The sequence below is a fragment of the Poromitra crassiceps genome, assembly GCF_964638095.1.
Source record: "Poromitra crassiceps genome assembly, chromosome: 5".
Taxonomy (NCBI): domain Eukaryota; kingdom Metazoa; phylum Chordata; class Actinopteri; order Beryciformes; family Melamphaidae; genus Poromitra; species Poromitra crassiceps.
Window position 1 is genome coordinate 30,086,115 of NC_139642.1, and position 18,056 is coordinate 30,104,170.

An 18,056-nucleotide genomic window follows, 5' to 3' on the forward strand; every position below is an offset into this window, starting at 1 on the left:
ACAGACATACATACATACATACATACATACATACATACATACATACGTACATACATACATACATACATAGGCTACATACATACATACATACATACATACATACTGTACATACATACATACATACATACATACATACACACACACACACACACACACCCACACACACACACACACACACACACACACACACACACACACACACACACACACACACACACACACATACATACACACGTACGTATACAGACAAACCCTGTTCTAGACAGCTCGGCCACAGCCTGTGGCCACACCGTAAAAATTAAAATTAAAGTTTTTGATCACAAAGGAGCAAGGGAATTAATGCGTGTTTCAACATTGCGACCCAGTGATCCTTTGTATTGACATTAAAGGAAGATATTCACAAATTTCTATCACTTTTGGTTGGGTATTTTAACATAGACCGTATGGGCGCACGCAAACACAGTAGCCGTTTGGAATGGTTCACTCATTCACTCACTCACTATTCCCCATGTAGTTTATCATATAGTGAACTATTTGGGGAATGAATCAAACAAGTTTCGGACACTACCTCACTCTTCTTCTGCTTTGGTAAACACAACAGCATTGCATTGTGGTAGGCTATATGGGGGGAAATGTAGGGTACATTCTCTGTTCACTAGAAATTGTAGTGCATTGTGGGTATTTTATACTGGGCTATTTAGTGAATCAAATGAACAATTGAGAATTCAGACACTAGTACAAAATGGCCAACACACTACAGTATATAGTCCACTATTTCTGTAATAGGGACCGGTTTCGAACAGGGCTTTTGTCAGAGAGAGGGGAGGGGTTAGGGTTAGGGTTAGGGTTAGGGTTAGATCTTTAGGGTTAGGGTTAGGTTAGGGTTAGGGTTAGGGTTAGGGTTAGGGTTAGGGTTAGATCTTTAGGGTTAGGGTTAGGTTAGGGTTAGGGTTAGGGTTAGGGTTAGGGTTAGGGTTAGGGTTAGGGTTAGATCTTTGCAAATATCGAATTTTGAAATGCGTGTTTCAACATTCAAGCCCTGATCCTTTGACTCGACATTAGTAAGATATTCACAAATGTTTGTAATTTTTGGTTGGGTATTTTGCGACTATTTTTTAACATAGGCGGTATGGGCAGCTTGAACACACACACACACACACACACACACACACACACACACACACACACACACACACACACACACACACACACACACACACACACACACACACAGAGTCAGAGAGAGGGGAGAGGGTCGTGGGACCTGCTGCAAACCTGGGACCTGCTGCACACACCTGCACCTCTTACTTTAACACCTGGGTGTGATTTTTAAAAGTACATTCAAATATGATTTCTTGCCCCTTAAATGAAATAGACAATATGTAGGTGGACTCGCTACATATTGTTGTTGAGGATTCTATGATGTTGGAATGTTTTGGGTGTCGAGGTGGTTCAGTGGTTGTATCGCCTCTCAGCAAGAAGGTCGTGGGTTCGACTCTCCACCCTGGTCCTCTCTGTATTGAGTTTGCATGTTCTCCGTGTCCATGTGGGTTTCGTGTGGGAGCTGCAGTTTCCTCCTACAGTCCAAACACATGACCCATATCGATGGCATGAGTGTGGTTATGTAGGCTATGTAAAGCCCTTGGGCCTTATATACATAGGGCTATGTCAATAAACTTGACTTATCTTCTGTTTTCATTTGCCAAGATGCTGACAGCATGTCAGAGCTAAAGTATTCACTTTTTTCCCTTTACAACAACTACACTTGATTAAAGTTGTTCTAGCCCTCCTGTGCCATGTAACATGACTGAGGGTTTCTCCTCTGTGCGTGCCAGAGATGACGACGAGGGCCAGGAGAGCTCTGTGGCTGGTACTGAGCATGCTCAGTCTGTCCCTGCTGCTGGTGGCCATAGGTGTCTACACAACAACGCGCACAGAGAGCCTGAGCGTCTCCGGCTACGCCTCCGGAGTCATTGTAAGTTTTTGTTTAGTTGTCCAACTTGTCCCCCTTCATAGCTGACATGAGTTATTCCAATCGTAAACTGACAGGTGGTTTTGCTCAAGATAAGGAACGGAGAGAGATGTATGCAGGTTTTAAAGTTTGCAGCCACTATAGGAAACCAGTTGAAGGTTTATAAAGGGAAAAAAGATTACAAAAAAAAAGTAAAAAGATCATCTGGCATGTGATGGCAGAGCTGAAGACTTGCACTTGAGATGTGGACCCAAGTCGCGCTTAAGTCACATTCTTGAGACTCAACCGCAAAAGACTTGAGACTTGACTTGGACTCAGGATTTGGGACTTGAGAACAATCTCTCTCTCTCTCTCTCTCTCTCTCTCTCTCTCTCTCTCTCTCTCTCTCTCTCTCTCTCTCACAAACCAACACGAAACACACCTGCAACTGCTGTGCCATTTATCATCACCTTTGGCTATAATAATTTCACACAAGTCCCAAACAAAACAATCATTAAATGCAACACCTGCAGTATCAACCACGACCACGTCAAAATGTTATCAGGCACCTGAAAACGCAACCGGATAGTTCATTCACTTGGTAATGTGAAAGTTAACTTGTATAAAAATGGTCGGGTAACTTAATCATCCATCAGATGATAGCACACTCATAAAAGACTTGAGACTTGACCTGGACTTGCCCCTCAAAGACTTGAGACTTGAATTGGACTCTAGCTCAAAGACTTGTGACTTGACTTGCACTAGCAAAAATGACTTGTGAGCATCTCTGTGTGATGGCCATTTATGAAGTTAGTTAGTTAGTTGCAATGCCTGGTTTTGCTAACTATAAGCTGTATGGCAATTATATCTGTACAGTGCTGTATTTCTATACTTCAATCTTTTGTATTCAATGAAAGAATGTCCCTATCCCTTGAAATAGAAGGTTGTCCAACCCTCTCTCACATGCTTCAAAATGCACATAATGTCTTCACTTGTCTGAATGGTTAAGAATTTTCTGTATTTGTAAAGACATTAAAAGTCATAAATTGTGAGCCTTGATTTCTTCTTTGTCGTTTTAAACAAATCCTAAAATTGATGTATAATTTTGAAGGAAATGCACATTGTCAGAACTGTGCTCGATGAATGATTTTGACGTGGCTTTTGAACCTCATAATATATTTCCTTGTCATTATTTACTGTGTATGGATGGAGCAGCTCCAGCATCTACAGTAGGCTTACATATTAATAACTAAACTTACTGTTTATGGAGCAGCTCCAGGGTCTTCCGTACATCTTAATAACTAAACTTACTGTCCCGACCACAGTCAATTCTGAAATTGAGTGACCGTGTTCATTGTGTTATGCTCTCTGCAGTTGGCGTTTGGCTCGTTCCTGGGAGTTCTTGGACTCTGCCTGGAAGAAAACCGCAAACAGCTGGTAAATTCTTCTGTCTCTGCCTTTGAGCTGACACACGCACGCACACCACTGACCTAAAAAATATGGACAGAGCTATCCCATTCATTTTGGGGTCCCGTTTTGAGTTGAAGTGGTGGCCGTCGCCATCTTGATTTTTCGTCAGCAGAGTGGGAGGGAATGGGTTGAGTCCTTACACAGCTCATGTGAGATAGGGGGTTTCCCAGAGGCGCAGCTCCGCCTGCTATTGGTCTGCGATCGGCAAGCTGCGCGATCACTGGACAGGCGACCTGTCAATCATCCCCTTTTCTATTGGCTATTTTACTCCAAACGGGCGAGTTATATAAAAGATTACCCCCCCTACAGTTATGAAAAGGTGAAATTAGCTATATAGGCCAAAACTGTGTTAAGGCCCAGGCTGTAAAGATGCTTAATCACTGTTACAAAGTGTGGCATTTTAACACATTGACTGCCAGCCGTTTTTTTTTTGCTGTAGGTAGCTTTTGCCACGCCGTTTTTTTGAGGATTCTGGCTCATTTTACAAGAGCCGAGGATTCTTTTCTGCTTGGAGTTTGTCAACACAAAGTTCACAAAAGTACTAATAGAATGTGTGCTTTCTCTGTCTAAAATAGTTAGTTTGTAGAGTTAGTAGTTATGTAGATATTAGCCGTTGAGTACAGCATGGTTTTAGCGTCTGAGAGTGAAAGCTGAGATAATCGCAGTTTTGTGAAATTCAATCAAACAGGCAGAACAGTCACTTTAACCATTTATTTTTGGCATCAGTGAGAGATCAGACATCCAAACAATATAGTTCCGAACGCCCTCTCCTTCAACTCCTCCCTCCGTGGGCGTGTCTAGTGGCTTTCAGCCTGCGTTTGTCACAAGCGAGTGCTCTGCTGCTGCTGCTGCGAGTTTGAGCAGCCTCCCTCCCTGGCAGCGAGTTTGAGCAGCCTCCCTCCCTGGCAGCGAGTGTGGATAGGTCTCACTCGTCTCTTGGGTTTGAGAGCCCCGATGAAGCCCCGTGCGACTCTAGGCTTTATGCTGCCCACCCAGTCCATTTCTGGAACCCCCCACCGCAGCAGCGCGAAAGCGCCCCCCGCCTACAGTATGAGAATGAGGCTCGTTCGTTTCTGACTGTAAAATCGCCAAGCCATTTCCTTGAGAATGGAGGAAGCAGCCGCGGGAGGCGGCTGCTTTTGGTTGACTTTCTCTCTGTCGGGAGAGGACCGTCGCCACCTAGCTGGTCGGTAAAATAGATTATACACATTCAATACTTCCAATATCTCCATAGGAGACGCGGGGGGCATTGATCCACGTAGCACCGTCAAAACATTTTTTTTTTATTTTTTTTGACGTATTAATACGTCGCTGGCAGTCAACCGTTGGATTATTTTTAACGTATTAATACGTCAATGGCAGTGAACGTGTTAACATGGGGGTGAACGGGAACGGCGGGACTTCTGAGCCCTGCCTCAATTGGCCATTCGAGGAATTACAGCTTTCAGGGTTACTTCCTGGTCCTCGTGGGAAAACCTCGTGCCTTGCCCACTGCACAACTTGTTGAATTTGAACAGTGCCGATGTTTTAACTTCGTGCTTACTACGTCTTGTAGCAATATACCCTAACATGACTGTCCCAGGGCTTACTTGCGCTCAATGGTCCAACAAATATAAATCCATATTAGCAGCAGAGGTCTGATTCTTCTCCCATTTTCTCCCCAATTGTACTTCGCCAATATCGCCTGCTGTCCCGGTCGTTGCTCCACCCCCTCTGCCGATCTGGGGAGAGCCGAGACTAGCACATGCTTCCTCCGATACCTGTGCAGTCACCAGCTGCTTCTTTTCACCTGACAGCGAAGAGTTTCACCAGCAGGATGTAGCGTGTCATACTATTCCCCCAGTTCCCCTCCCCCCCGAACAGGCCCCCTGGCCGACCAGAGGAGGCGCTAGTGCAGCGACCAGGACTCATACCCCACTGGCTTCCCACCCGCAGACACAGCCAATTGTGCCTGTAGAAACGTCTGATTAAGTTGTTTGTACTGTCAGTTAAGGTTTTTATATAAAGATAGAGCCTACAGCATTATTGCAGCCTTTTAAAACTTATTTATGGTCCATAATGAGGCAAGCGATACGGAACACAAATTGTCGCCAATGACCCCATGTTGAGACCCACTGTTACATTATTACATCTGTGGATCCCTGTGGGAGACCGGAAAACATAAATCCTGGTGTGGAGTGAGGAGCTGAAAAATGCAATGACTTTGATACCTTTCAGCCAAATTAAAGGTAATTTAGAAACCGCAACCACCTGGATTTCATTGTGCAGCATCTTGAGTATATTTGTGTGTGTGTGTGTGTGTGTGTGTGTGTGTGTGTGTGTGTGTGTGTGTGTGTGTGTGTGTGTGTGTGTGTGTGTGTGTGTGATCTGTCATTTCATTCAACAAAGTGCAGTATGTTCAGTGCTCAGGCTATCTGCTCCTGTAGCTTGTTTTCCTACAGCAGGGGTTTTCATTCAAAGTTTAAGCGCCCCGTTCACACTATAGGCCGAAGCAACGCTCAACCTAAGCTCAACCTACGCTGAATCCACAAGTTTCATTTAGGTGTCACGCCGAAGCCACGCTCACGCCTTGCTCAAGCGATCGTTCAGGATTCAGTCCTATTTTCCAAGCGTGACGCGTGAAGTTTGAAGCTGCCAGGCATGAAGTCAATGGGAGTTGTGGGCGGGTTCAAGGCGCACTGAGGAGGCGCTGAGAGGAAAAGAGAATTCTTGTGTGAACGGTGAGGCGTCAGTTCAGCTTGTGCCTGCTTCAAGCTTCAGTTCTACTTACGTTCGGCATCCTGTGCGAACAAGACTGTGGGCCCCCCCCCCCCCCGACAAAGCTGAGAAAAAGGCACCCCCCTCGCTCCTGATGCCTATGGAATTATGATTATTTGATCCCATAAACACTCAACAATTGCCAGGTGCCAAGATAGCCTGATATTGCTGTTTGACGGGGGTTCCTTTGCCTTTCCGACATGCTGCCACTCCGAACGTTAACTTCCATCATTCGGACTGGCGGTCGTTCACCTTAGAAGCCGCAATGCCGACCTTAGGTTTAGGCGTGGGGGTGGGAGAGGTTAGGTTTTGGGTTAGGGTCTGGGGGAGGTTAGGTTTAGGCATAGGGGGAGGTTAGGTTTGGCGTGGGGGTTGGGAGAGGTTAGTGAAAAACGGGGAATATAGACCCCCTTTCGGAGTGCCGATATTTCGGAGTGGCAGAACGTCGGAGTGGCAGCACGTCGGAGTGGCAGCATGTAACCCTGTTTGACATACTACAGAGTCAGACTACACCTAGTCTCGCTGGCCAGCCTCCTCTCCCTTCCGTCCGAGGAGTCTGGTGCCACAGGTCTCCATAACTGGGATAAACCCTCCCCTGCTCTCCCATTGGAGCTTGGTTTCAGTCGCTGCCGGATGTCCGCTCCCGGCTTATTACAAGCTCTGTCATTGGCTCCGACCATGTCAATCAAAGCGGCTTCCGCTCCCCCCTCCCTGTGTGTCGCTGTCAGCGGCGGACTGGGATCATAATTCAGGCCGGGCGTTAGATACCAAGCAGGCCAGGCCGATACGGGCCGACGTTTGAAGCCCAATTTGGGTCGTTTGAAGCCAGATTTGGGCCGTTTGAAGCCCAATTTGGGCCGTGATTTTTTTTTTTTTTGCAGGCCAGGCCAGGCCAGGCCACCGGGCATTTGCCCGACGTGCCCGATTATGCAGTCCGCGCCTGGTCGCTGTAAATAGTGCCCTGCCGCCTGAGTGAAAACAACAACGCTAACTAGCTAGCAAGCTAACGGCAGAAACCTACACGGTAGCTCGTTGCTACATGCTGAAAACGGCAAGTTGGATTGTTTGAAACTATTTTCCAAGGGCACTGCCGCTAAGCGGACGGAAGGGAGAGGAGGCCGGCCAGTGAGACTAGACTACACCAAACACGTTAAAAAAGATCTGATGGCATTTATTATTTTCTGACTCTGGGAAAGTGAGATAAATAAAACTGTAAATTTCCACAAAACTACTGTATCTCTGAACTATCTCTTTATCCATATCACACACATTTAGACTATTCTATTGTGATCTTTTGATACCTAATGTAGTAATATTTTTTCACTTCCATTCACTGAGCCTCCCCTGAAACGGCTTGGAGCCTTCCCCCGGGAGGCGTGCCTCCCACTTTAAAAAACCCTGCCCTACCTACAGGACTGCTCTCACATCATGTACAATACAGCAGCAGGAAAAACAGTGGAAAACAGACCGAGATGGTCATACTGCGGTGCCTTCAACACACACCTGTTTGTAGATCAAGTGATAAAACCCAAAGCTGTTTCAGCACATTTGTTAAACAAAAGCATACGCATGCTGATTGTTTTCACCTGTTCACCATTGACTAAGCATATCCAGGTTTTATGGCAGTATAAGTTACACTAAAGAGGTAATGCCTCCCACTGTTAGGCAGGTGGATTCATTGGCAGACACATGATGGCCGTAAAAAGCTTGCACGCAAGAGTAAATGGCCTTTCATGTGTCTGTGAGTGAATCCACCTTACGCCGGCCTAACAGTACAATCTGACCTTAACATGGATTCAGCAGACACAGATCAAGTTGGAGCTCTCCGAACCCTGCAGGAGTGCTTTGTATGGGGGTTGGGAGCTTCGGTACCAGTACCACAGGCTCTCTGTTCCTGACCTGCGGGCACCAGCAGTTCCGGTGCTGCAGGCTCTCTGTTCCTGACCTGTGAGCACCAGCAGTTCTGGTGCCGCAGGCTTTCTGTTCCTGACCTGTGGGCACCATCAGTTCTGGTGCTGCAGGCTTTCTGTTCCTGACCGGTGGGCACCATCAATTCTGGTGGGTCCCTCGACAATTCATCCTTGAGCCTTCCCACATTCAAGAGTTCCATGAATTCGGCCATGCCCGTAGAGGGGGAGGTACTGATAGATGATGTCACCAATGATGACATCATTAAAACCTTCAACAGTGACATCATCACTGTGACATTGTAACCTTCAACAGTGACATCATCAATGATGACATTATCATCAACGGTGACATCATCATCGACAACGGCGCTGACATCATCTAACACCCAGGTTTACAAAAGGGAATGCACCATCTGTTAGTAACTTAAGAGTGGTAGTTTGTGATATCTTTCACTGAGCTGAGCAGTCACGTGACTTCCTACTTCTGACGAGAGTTCCCCATTCATTTTCTCCATAGACATTTAGTAAAACTCGTTTTTTTCTAAGGCTGGAACCAAGCCGACTAGCGACCTACTGAATTGTGAGTGACCATAACACATTTCACTTGGAGCAAAAACAAAAAATAAAGACGGGGGAAATTCAAAAATTCGATTTTCAAACTTAATTACTTAATCCTCTTCGTGCTCGATAACACATACCTAGGCCAAAATATCCTCAGTATCCTGCTAAGGCTTCTCGTCTGGAATACATCTAGCTCGTGACAGATGGTCTTTGTCTGCACCATACAGGAGAACCCCAAGGATATTGCTCTTAAATATCCTCAACTTTGTCTTTGTGCTTATCTTGGATGCCTTCCATATGTTCGTTAGTGCTGCAAAAGCTCCCCTTGCCTTTGAGATCCTGCCCTGGACATCTGATTTTCGAACACTAGTACGAAAATATCTAAATTAGTGAGGAATCTTAACTAACCTTGTGTTACATTTAGGTTACGAACCTTGTCTAGGGTCAGGCCGCAACATAAAAGTGACACGAGAGCAATGTTTTAAAAGACAAAAATGTAAGTAGAAGATAAAGAATTCCCGCACACCATCCAGTAATTGGCAAACTTTAATTAAACAACGTTTCGGGTCAATCAGACCTTCATCAGGTAAAATGGAGTACAGGCAAAAAGAGGCAGGTACTTATAGTCGCACCTCGCAGGATGCGCCCAATCAGAGACCGTGAGCTGGCTGGCAATCACTGCCACAGATTGTATGTGGTTAGCCAATCACAGAAGGCCCTTACACCATACAGGGGAAAATTGAAAATGGCAACTCAAGTAAAATACATTCAAATGGTAGTAAAACACTAGAAAATATTATAGAAAAATAGAAAAATATTGTGGAAACATATTTAATAAAGGATTATCATAGAAAAATATGGTAGAAAAGTTTTAAAAACTAGAGCAATCCATTTAAATTGAATAATATGTTAAGTATTTAGGTTTTCTCCACAGTAAATATGGCAAATACAGGGTGATCCAAAAAGCAGGGGTTCAGTACCTGGGCAATAGAAAAATGCAAAATTAGTATCTTACCTATACATAATAAAAGATCTACTGCATACAACATAAACTGTAATATACACCACAAAATAGTTCACAACATGACATTAAGAAGTAGCTCATCATTAAGACCTTTGGGGGACAGAGTCTGTAACGTATAGATCCAGAAGGCTTCCCTTCTCTTGAGTAACAGGTCATGGTTCCCACCCCTGCGTGGCAACCTGACCTGTTCGATTCCAAAAAAGCGCAAGGAGGCAATGTCGTGTTTGTTATCATTAAAATGTACGGCAACAGGATATTCGCGATCGTTGCGTCGTATTGTGCTTTTGTGTTCGCTGATGCGCTGCTTCAATTTCCTAGTGGTTTTTCCAACATAGGATAAACCACACGGGCAGAGTAACATATAAACAACATGTGTGGAAGAGCAGGTGATCACACTTTTGATGGGAAACGTTTACCTGTATGTGGATGGCTGAAGTGTGTCATCTTGGAGGTGATGTTACACTGTGCACAATTACCACAGCGGTAGTTCCCATTGGGGAGAGGGCTGAGGCGCGTTTGAGTGGGTTGAGATGGTTTCTCCCTACTCGATGTGAAGTGCGCATGTACCAATTGATCTCTTAGATTGCGATCACGTTTAAAAACAAAAAGTGGAAGATCTTGAAAGGGAAGCGATAATTATGGATCTGACTTTAAAATATGCCAATGTCTTTTAAAGACTGATTTGATCATGTGTGTCCCAGTTGGCCAGCCGGCAGGAAAGTATCGCGAGACTTGACGAGACTTGGTGACCGAGATCACGAATGAGGTAATTTGATCCCTGGGAGACTCCAGGAAACAGCCCCGGGGGAAATCTGGGAAGTCTGGTGGTTGTTGAGGGATGAGATTATGACGATATGTGGCGAAAACAGGAATAAAACTGGCTATTTAGATGCAGGAAAGACAGGCTGCCACTTGGCCCCCATTGGAGAGTATTGATCTCAAAACAATGCGTAGGACGGCCAGAAATGCTGCGGAGATCACTGGGTGAGTCGTCAGATCATAATTAATGTGAGGAGAGGGGTCCAGGTAAAAAAAAAAACGAAATTCTCCTTTAACTGCAGCCATTTCCTCTTCTCTTTCTCATCGCAAGGAAAGTGGTAGAATGACAGTTGAATAGTTTTTTTTTGTCTCTGATCTATTCCAAATATGAGGGACACAGCACTACGCCATATTAGACTCAGCTCTCAGTCTTAATCCGTTTCACTACCTTAAGACTGAGAATATTATTATTTAAATCTTTTCATAACATTAGGTGGTGCTGTTGGAAGCCTTGCATCGGAGAACCAATCATGAGTGTTGTGGGCGGGCCTGTTCTGGGGGCAGTGACGCTCATGCAGAACCGGTGTCTCGCAAAACATCGCCGTGTTTGCGGAGAAACATATCAATCACCACATAGAGGTCTTTCCCCCAGCGATAAGCCCGACTCCCGAGGCTAACGTTACAGTGCCTGCTGATGACTTCACAGCATTCACAGTAGCAAGCGGACCACTTCCGGGTAGGAAAGATTATTGTAAAATAAACAACAGGTATAAATTGTCTTTGCAGCACATCAGTGTCTTGCTCTATATTGGAACTATGAAACATTGCATTGCCGCTACCAAATAAAATTCTAATAATAAATGTAGGCATGTCTGCTGCCGGCTGTTCTCGCCGGGCTCGAAGAGACAGATTTTGACAATGAAATTCCCAGACATTTGGTGGTTAGGTGGCGCTGTTGGCGCCGCTCACCAAACGTCTGGAAACCGAGACTAAACGCCATATTGACAATGCAGAGCGGCTTGGACGTTTGGCGCTTGGACCCGGAAGTAGTATTGTTGGGAGGTACGTCACAGCTTAACAAGTGAATAGGGCCGTAACACCTTGTCAGGTGGTTAACATTCATTGGTTTGGCAGATGCTGTGTCCTAACTTATGAATGAATCTCATAAAATGGCTGTTTAGCTCATACAAACAACACCGTATACACACCGAGACGGTACAGTAAACTTTAATGACTTCATGCACAACTGTTGTGCATGAAGTCATTAAAGTTTACAAGCTGCTCGTCAAAAGGGCCATTCTGTGTGGAGTTTGCATGTTCTCCCCGTGCCTCCCGGGGGTTTCCTTCATACATGTAATAGGAACCCCCTTCACCAAAACATGCAATATCCTGGTTGCTAATGTCGTGCCTCCTCTGGTCGTTAGAGGCGCCTGTTCAGAGGGAGGGGAACTGGTTGGAATAGCGTGAACCTCCCACGTGCTATGTCCTACCGGTGAAGCTTCCTCTGTCAGGTGAAAAGAAGCAGCTGGCTAACTGCCCATGTCTCGGAGGAAGCATGGAGCCACTTTCGGCTCTCCCCAGATCGGCAGAGGGTGGAGTAGCAACCAGGATAAATTAATTAAATTAGCACTAATAGGGGATAAAAAATCGGGGGGAGGGGGGGGGAATATGTAAAAAAAAAAATCCTGCTTACTGTACAAGCTGGTCTTTGAAGCATACATGTGAAGAGCTCGTCAAAACAAATTGAAATCAAACGACTTAGGAGTATGCTCAAGCAATGGTGAAAAACCGTGATTTAAAACTGAGGAACTGGGCCTCAGCATGGTGGCTAATGCATCTTACTGTAGATGATTATTACATGAAATGCATTGTGACAACATTGGCAGTTTACAGTATATCGCTCCTGTATCACACTGATGGAGGCCATGGAGATCAGGCAGTTTTTGGATGCTTAGATGACGACTGGATTTCATCATGATTTATTAAAACAACATCACATTATCCTGGATATCCAAGATGCACTCCCAGCACAGCACAGCGCAGCAGTCACTAATCCAAAACCCAAACCTGATTATATTGCCATGTTCACTACAATCACTACTGAGCTGCCAGCAATAATACTGTAGTATGTGTTTGAACAGTCAAAGTTCAGACATTCAGGAATATCATATTTCTTTCAGATTCTTTGAACATCTAACCCGACTTGACTACATACCGACCTCCATATGTTGCTCTGTCTCTTCCTTCCTTTCCTACATATAAATATACAAACTTGAACACTTTATTATTCTTACAGTAGACATAATTAATCCACACACCTCTCAACCTGTGGAATTGTACTGGGTATCGACAGTTTTTCATGTCATAATACAATATTAAACTTATAGCCCTTTTCAATACAAAGCTACAAGGAATGTGTGCACCGTGCTCTCCCAGGCAGCACATATGATCAAATTGGATCAAAGCAGTTTTTCATATGGCTTTTCTGTAAATGTGTATCTGGAAATAATAATAATCAACCTGTTTCCTTGTTTCCTCTCCAGCTGACTGCAGCCATCATATTCCTCAGCTTTGGGATCATTGTATCATTTGTCTGCCTGCTGATAGATGGGGTCTTCATCATCTTTAACATGGTGAGTTGCCTACACATCTACAGTATACATTATAATGCAAAATGTCTTATGTGGAGAAAGAAATGAAGCAACAATAATAGTAGACCATTTTGCTACATTTGCCAGGACTGCCAGATTTCTTGTTTTGTCAGAAGATTGATTACAACGCCTCCCATTTTGTGAAAGCAAGTGAGAGAGAGAAAAAAACACATTAGAAAGCAGCCGAAGAACATTTAAACGAGTAAAGAAGCAGATTGTAGAATCCTTGAATCATCAACCTTGTATAAAAAAACATGGATTTTAGATCTGTTGAGTTTGATGTTTTGCATGCATTACAGTACACTACCATTCTGCTACTGCCAATCACCTGACACACACATCCTGTTATTTATTATTATTATTATTATTATTATTACCATTATTATTACCATTATTATTATTATTATTAGTATTATTATTATTATTATTATTATTAGTATTATTATCATCATTATTATTATTATTATTTTGGATATTGATACTGGATATTTGGTTGTTTAACGAAACATTTCTTGACGCATAACTCTTGCCAGGACATTCGTCCTCTGAAAGCAGGGAGATGTCAGTTCTACAGCAGCGGCAGCAGCTACATCTATGATAATTACTATGCCTCTGTAAGTACCGGTCAGTGTGTAGATGTGTGTTTTGAATGTCTAAGCACTTTGAAATCTAAACATTTGAATCTCTTTCCATTACAGGACTAAACTCTTCTTCCTACTCGTTATTTATGTTGCACAGCATTCCAATTTCAATCATTCTGTCACCACTTTTGTATTTTGTTGGAGGCATTTTGCCAGTTCAGCTTATCTTGTGTTGGCTCAGCCCTATGTACTGTAGCACTGGTCTATGTTAGCCCTGCAGGTGGAAAGTGTGCACAGTGTCACCTGACCTGCCTCCTCTCCCAGGTGCCGTGTCGTAATCTGAAGGAGTCGTGTAGCATGACGGTGCGAAGTGGGACCTGCTACTGCTGTGACCTGTACAACTGTGCCAAGTGAGACAACCACACCATCACCAGACGAGGAGATGGGAGAGAGAAAGAGATGAGAGAAGATGATCTGATCAATAATAAACTATACAGACTACAGACATCTTCACCCATCTTCACAGATATGTCAACTTAAACCAAACAAATATATTTTCCGGCTTTGTAGACTTTGAATTAAGCGTTCAAAGGTGCTGTAACTAGGGATGGGAAGGTTGTATAGAGTTCGAGGGGTGGGTAGGGGGAGTGGCTAGGTGTATCTGCGTGGTGGGAGGGGGCGTGGTCAGGAAAGGCCCAGAAATCGGGGGGAATGTCGGTGGTTCAAGGTTCTGATCCGACTCACAAAATTTGCATATCATAGCAGGCTGGAGTATTGTCCTTGGCGCAGGTACAGTATGTACTCTCCGAGTGCAATACTAGTTTTAAAATGTATTTACATTATTTTTTTATTTAGCTCAAAATAATTCCAAACAGGACTCTGGTGTTTTCTCTCCCAAGTAGTTTTAGTGGCCATGTTGGCACTTCCTCTGAGAGCAGGATTCATGGGATATCGCCATTCCGTGGTGTAGTCAGTGTTTAGGGAAAGTAGACAAAAATTCTCCGGCCAATAATATGCCCTATATTTTTTTTTACCCCGCACATAAACCAAAAGATTTGTTAGTAGTAGATAAGATACTTCTAGTTCAGTTTAGTCTAGTTTTTATTTCTATTTCATTTCCCTAGTTTTCATTGGTTTTAGTTGACTATAATCTACTATAATAACTGTGATCAAGTAAAGACACATGCCACTTACTAATGACATGATGTTATGTTGTCCTGCCTCTCTCCTGATAATAAACGTTGCTGTTGTCCTGTTCTGCAGTGGAGGATACCTGGACAACTACTATGAGTTTGTTGGAGTGCGCGGCTGCTCGGACGTCCTGACTCTGTACATTCTCATCTGGACCCTCGCCAGCCTCAACCTCGTGGCCTTCTTCACAGGCTTACTGACCACAGCAGTGCTAGGCAGCATCAAGGACTTGGTAACACACACACACACACACACACACACACACACACACACACACACACTCACACAGAGTCCATATTGCCCATGGGGGGCTAGCTGCATTAGGAAACCTTTAATTTGTTTAAATAAAAACCAAATCCTAAACACTGGTTCCTGATCCAATGGGAAATGATAACTTTATTTTTTAAATGTCCCTTTACATGTCAACACATCAACTGTACTGTAGCAGATGGTTGCTGTAATGCCTTTTATTAAGGTGCAAAATATGAGAGACTAACGTTTCGAGGTTTAGTACATCTTCTTCAGCATCAATATCAGACAGAGGCAGTTGTCATATAAAGACTATCAGGAATCACCAGAATCTACAGAATCTAGGTGGATAGGGCAACATTCCACACGGACAGCCTCACAGAGGGAAACAAGTACACCATTAAACAAGATACCCATGTTGAAAGTATCATAATAGTAAATCTGAGAACATTGATAGAAAAAAAATACTATAAAAAGTTTATATAAAGTTCACAGTAAAGAGAATGTATATAAAGGCCAAATAGCATGCTTACATGAGTTTGGCAACATTCATAAATACAATTTAAAAAATATATGAGCTCACAGCACAACAGTGGCACGGCCAGGATCCTATTTCATTGTACGTTATGCACAATTAGTGACGTGCTTGGTGCTCGTAAAACCTTTTTATGCACGGTGCATACAGGATTACAGCTGCCTGCTTCACAGTGGATATAGTTTATACAAACTATACTGTGATTGTTTTCATGTGTGTGCATGTGTGCATCAATTTACTGTATGTTTGTGTTTGCATAACAAGCAAAAGATGGTTGTTAAGGTACATCAGTAAAATATTATGTCTTTGTGTCGTTGTGTGTGTCGTTTTGTGTGTGTGTGTGTGTGTGTGTGTGTGTGTGTGTGTGTGTGTGTTTCTTTAATACTGTCAGAGGAGTAGCAGCCCTGTGATCCAGTCTTCTGAGAGCAGAATGTCCTCTCCTACAGCTCCTCTGTTGATGGACGCCAACACACACACAGTGCACCCGCTCCACCCGGTCAGTCTGCATTACATACACACACACACACACACACACATGCACGCACGCACGCACACGTGCACACACACACATACACACACACACACACACACACACACACACAGCTACACGCACGCGCACACACACACACACACACACACACACACACACACACACACACACACACACACACACACACACACACACACACACACACACACACACACACACACACACACAGGAGCCAGACCAAGACTGAGCCTATGAAACATACTGTATGTGAGCTGCATGTGAACATGTGTACACACAGACATCTACCCTACAGCCGTTATCGTGACTGGTTGTTGATGGAGGGAAACCCTGTATCTTCTGTAATGAACCTTGCTGGGTAAAACTGGCTGTTTGCCCTGTTGACTCTCATTCAGAATGGGGTTTAAATCAGTTCCATGCTGTATATATACACACTGCCGATGTGTTAGCATGTCCCATCTCCATCTCAAGCAGCTTTCATAATTATGACATTTTGTTACAATATTTTTGGGTAATGGCCGTTGCACAGTGTGAGTGTTTTACTAATTGCATTTGCCACTATTTGTTCTTTCTTTCTTTTTTGCTCATTCCTCCCCTCTCCTCTCCTTCCTTCCTACCGTCCTTCCTTATTTATTTCCTTCCTTTCCTCCTCACTTTCATTCCATCCTGTCCTGTTCTGCTGTGGCCTGTAGACAACCTGTATGTATTTCCCCTCGGCAGAAGGGGTGGTCCCTCACACAGAGTCCAGCCCTCCTCCCTTCGCCCCGATGTCCAGCCTGCTACCTTACAAAGTCCAGGGGCTCTCCGCCTGAGTCCAGCCCTCCTCCCTTCACCCCGCTGTCCAGGGGCTCTCCGCCTGAGTCCAGCCCTCCTCCCTTCACCCCGCTGTCTTGCCTGCTACCTTACAAAGTCCAGGGCTTCTCCACCTGAGTCCAGCCCTCCTCCCTTCGCCCCGCTGTCCAGCCTGCTACCTTACAAAGTCCAGGGCTTCTCCACCTGAGTCCAGCCCTCCTCCCTTCACCCCGCTGTCCAGGGCTTCTCCGCCTGAGTCCAGCCCTCCTCCCTTCACCCCGCTGTCCAGCCTGCTACCTTACAAAGTCCAGGGCTTCTCCACCTGAGAACAGCCCTCCTCCCTTCACCCCGCTGTCCAGGGCTTCTCCACCTGAGCCCAGCCCTCCTCCCTTCACCCCGCTGTCCAGGGATTCTCTGCTTGAGTCCAGCCCTCCTCCCTTCACCCCGCTGTCCAGGGCTTCTCCGCCTGAGTCCAGCCCTCCTCCCTTCACCCCGCTGTCCAGGGCTTCTCCGCCTGAGTCCAGCCCTCCTCCCTTCACCCCGCTGTCCAGGGCTTCTCCGCCTGAGTCCAGCCCTCCTCCCTTCACCCCGCTGTCCAGGGCTTCTCCGCCTGAGTCCAGCCCTCCTCCCTTCACCCCGCTGTCCAGGGCTTCTCCGCCTGAGTCCAGCCCTCCTCCCTTCACCCCGCTGTCCAGGGCTTCTCCACCTGAGTCCAGCCCTCCTCCCTTCACCCCGCTGTCCAGGGATTCTCCACCTGAGTCCAGCCCTCCTCCCTTCACCCCGCTGTCCAGGGCTTCTCCACCTGAGTCCAGCCCTCCTCCCTTCACCCCGCTGTCCAGGGATTCTCCACCTGAGTCCGCTGCACTGCTCCACCCTCATTCCTGCTCCACCATCGCTCCATCAGCAAATGGACCTAACATATCCAGAAAGGGCAGGCTATTATTATAATATCATTATTATTCTTATTATTGCTGGTGCTGTGCGGAAGGAAAAACAAACCAAAACAAAGAGTATGAGAGTACAGAGATGTCTGACAATCATCAATTACAATCACGTGCAATTTGAGTGAGTCTAAGACTCACGAATCGCTGACGTCATCTGCCAAGTAATGTTTCCA

At 45.1% G+C, this 18,056-nt stretch overlaps 1 protein-coding gene across 1 annotated transcript; it reads left to right on the forward strand.

The window, feature by feature from the left end:
* Window positions 1–1,837: 1,837 nt before the first annotated feature.
* LOC310776421 (transmembrane protein 255B) lies at window positions 1,838–17,077 on the forward strand (the record flags this gene model as incomplete). The annotated part of the gene is made up of 8 exons (XM_083636613.1): window positions 1,838–1,975; window positions 3,326–3,388; window positions 12,976–13,065; window positions 13,617–13,697; window positions 13,989–14,074; window positions 14,928–15,087; window positions 16,031–16,135; window positions 16,868–17,077. The coding sequence occupies 8 exons, from the start codon at window positions 1,838–1,840 to the stop codon at window positions 17,075–17,077; spliced, it is 933 nt and encodes a 310-aa protein (XP_083492739.1).
* Between the last annotated feature and the right edge of the window lie 979 nt (window positions 17,078–18,056).